This window comes from Moschus berezovskii, chromosome 24 (assembly GCF_049115385.1).
Source record: "Moschus berezovskii isolate FMDL1 chromosome 24, NW_MosBer_1.0, whole genome shotgun sequence".
In the NCBI taxonomy this organism is placed as follows: domain Eukaryota; kingdom Metazoa; phylum Chordata; class Mammalia; order Artiodactyla; family Moschidae; genus Moschus; species Moschus berezovskii.
In genome coordinates this window covers 24,462,727-24,465,434 of record NC_142483.1, presented here as the reverse complement: position 1 = coordinate 24,465,434, position 2,708 = coordinate 24,462,727, and the positions used below count along the sequence as shown (strand labels likewise).

General features: G+C 40.6%; 1 protein-coding gene across 1 annotated transcript; it reads left to right on the top strand.

Annotated features, from left to right (window-relative positions):
- Window positions 1–2,248: 2,248 nt before the first annotated feature.
- On the top strand, window positions 2,249–2,383 carry LOC148774019 (thymosin beta-4-like). The gene has a single exon (XM_088831594.1). The coding sequence runs from the start codon at window positions 2,249–2,251 to the stop codon at window positions 2,381–2,383; it is 135 nt and encodes a 44-aa protein (XP_088687720.1).
- The last annotated feature ends 325 nt before the right edge of the window (window positions 2,384–2,708 follow it).

Below are 2,708 nucleotides of genomic sequence, written 5' to 3'. Positions count from 1 at the left end.
GGGCAGTAGCCTCATGGTGGGTGGCAGCTGGATTGTGTCATACCCAGTTGTGTGCCCAGGACTTTGTGTTTCCTGTTGAAGAGGATAAAGAGACAACTAAGGAAAAATAGACATGAATTATAGGGAAAGGGCACTGAATCTGTTTTGGATTAGTGGCAATGAAATGGGTGGAAAACATTTGGTTGTTTGATCATAAGAAGAGCTATTTAAGAAGTCCCAGGTTTATATGTTCTCCAGAATGCTGCTTCTAGTAATAATGCCAGGGAAGTCATGTAATGTAGGAAAGAAGTTGTAGGTTGGACTCAAAATAATTGGTTTTAGTCTTAAGCCATCAGGTTCTGTTATGGGAACCTGGCCAGGCTCACCCCGAATTGTCAACCTCTATTTCCTCATCTGCAAGTCAGGGTGATGCTCTGTCTTCCTTGAAAGGTTGTGAGGGGGAAAATCAAGTAATACAACAAACTATGAGTTGTTAGCACTGCAGGGCAGTGTTGGACTCAGGGTTCAAGAGACGTGTCTGGTTAAGTCAACACAGCTTAGGATTCCCTATCACAATGTGGAACTCTTATAACTAGGGTGACTGCCCAAGCCTGGACTCCATAGCCCTGTCTTTAGGGAATGACTTGTTTTCTTTTTTTAATCATTAAAAAAATATTTTTTAAATTGAAGTGCAGTTGATTTATAATGTTGTGTTAATTACTGCTATACAACAAAGTGATTCAATTATACATATATACATTCTTTTTTCTTTAAATTATTTTCCATTATGGTTTATCATAGGATGTTGAATATAATTCCTCATGCTATACAGGAGGACCTTGTTGTTTATCCATTCTATATATAAAAGCTTATATCTATTAACCTCCACCCCCTCTCCTTTGGCAATCACAAATCTGTTTGCTATGTCCATGATTCTGTTTCTGTTTCACTGTTAAATTCATCTGTGCCATGTTTTAGATTCCACCTGTTAGTGTTTTCATATGGTATTTGTCTTTCTCTTTCTGACTTACTTCACTTAGGATGATAATCTCTAGGTTCCTCCATGTTGCTGCAGATGGCATTATGTCATTCTTTTTTATAGTTCAGTAGTAGAGAATGTGGAGAAGGCAATGTGAAGAGCACTCCAGTACTCTTGCCTGGAAAATCCCATGAACGGAGGAGCCTGGTAGGCTGCAGTCCATGGAGTCGTGGAGAGTCAGACACGACTGAGCGACTTCACTTTCACGCCTTAGAGAAGGAAATGGCAACCCACTCCAGTGTTCTTGCCTGGAGAATCCCAGGGACGGCGGAGACTGGTGGGCTGCCGTTCTGGGGTCGCACAGAGTTGGACACGGCTGAAGAGACTTAGCAGCAGCAACAGCAGCAGCAGAGAATGAGTTGTTGTCTATAAGGGTATTTCAGTGTTGTGTTTTTTGTTTGTTTGTTTTGATGAAAATCTAACAAAAGCAATACATGCATCTTCTGGATCATCTGTTTCTCCTTATAACCAAGTATTGCCACGCAATGCCAAGGCCTACATTTGCATTGGTGTTTATGACTCTTTTGGAGCCAAGAAGAACTACTTCATCTCAGGCTAAAGAGTAAAGGCAGATCTTCCACAAAAATTCTTAATACCTGCCAAGGGAGGGACACATAATATCATGGCTCACTGTATGAACAGTTTAAGTAAATTTGCAAGTGGTGATTTAGGGTCAGCAAGCAGCAGTATCTCTCTGACTATTGTTCATATTCTGTTTCATAGATAAGTTCATTTGTGCCATATTTTGCTTAGATTTAGTCTTTAATTTTTTAGTCACATAAAATTAATAAGTAAAAGAAATGTTTGCCTGATTTTGGCACTTTATTAACATCGTAATAAAGATAGGAATTTCCCTGGCAGTCCAGTGGTTAGGACTCTGCGCTCCCAGTGCAGGGGGCATGGGTTTGATCCCGGCTCAGGAAACTAAGATTCCACAGGTCATATGGTGTGGCCAAAAACCACATATATAGGTACATGCTTAAGAGTATGAAAATTATTTAAGTAAAGTTTAGGGATTTGTGTATTTTTTTTTTCATTTAGAAAGAATCACATTGTTTTGTTTGGTCAACAGTGATGTTGAATATAAAAGCTTGCATTTTAAAATAAGCACATGAAAGATGTTCAACATCATTACTCACTGGGAAAATTCAAGTTAAAACCACATCAAGACTCCGCAGCTGCCACTGCGAACTTGACTCACTCACAGCTTGCTCGGCTCCCTCTGCAGCCATGTCTTACAAACCCGATATGGCTGAGATTGAGAAATTCGGTAAGTCGATGTTGAAGAAAGCAGAAATGCAAGAGAAAAATCCACTGCCTTCAAAAGAAATAATTGAAGAGGAGAAGCAAGCAGGCGAGTCGTGATGAAGTGTGCGCCACCAGTATGCACTGTATATTCCACAGGCATTGCCTTATTTTACTTCTTTTAGCTGTTGAGCTTTGCAATAGCAAAGAGATTGGATCAAGTTTAAATGATTGTGCTGCCCCTTCTCGCATCAAAGAATGGAGAACTACTGACAACATAGGCCGCGCCTGCCTCTCCCACCTGTCTGTCTGACTGGCAGGGAAGGAAAAGAACTTGCTTGTTGGTGAAGGAGAAAGCTGGATGGAACAAGAGTGAATCTGGAGTAAAAAGCAAGCTGGTCCAAGCTGACTTGTGGGCTGTAAAATGCAGTTTAATCAGAGTGCC

Excerpts from the sequence above, each read along its gene's own strand:
- LOC148774019 (XM_088831594.1), top strand. The coding sequence starts at position 2,249 with ATGTCTTACAAACCCGATATGGCTGAGATTGAGAAATTCGGTAAGTCG.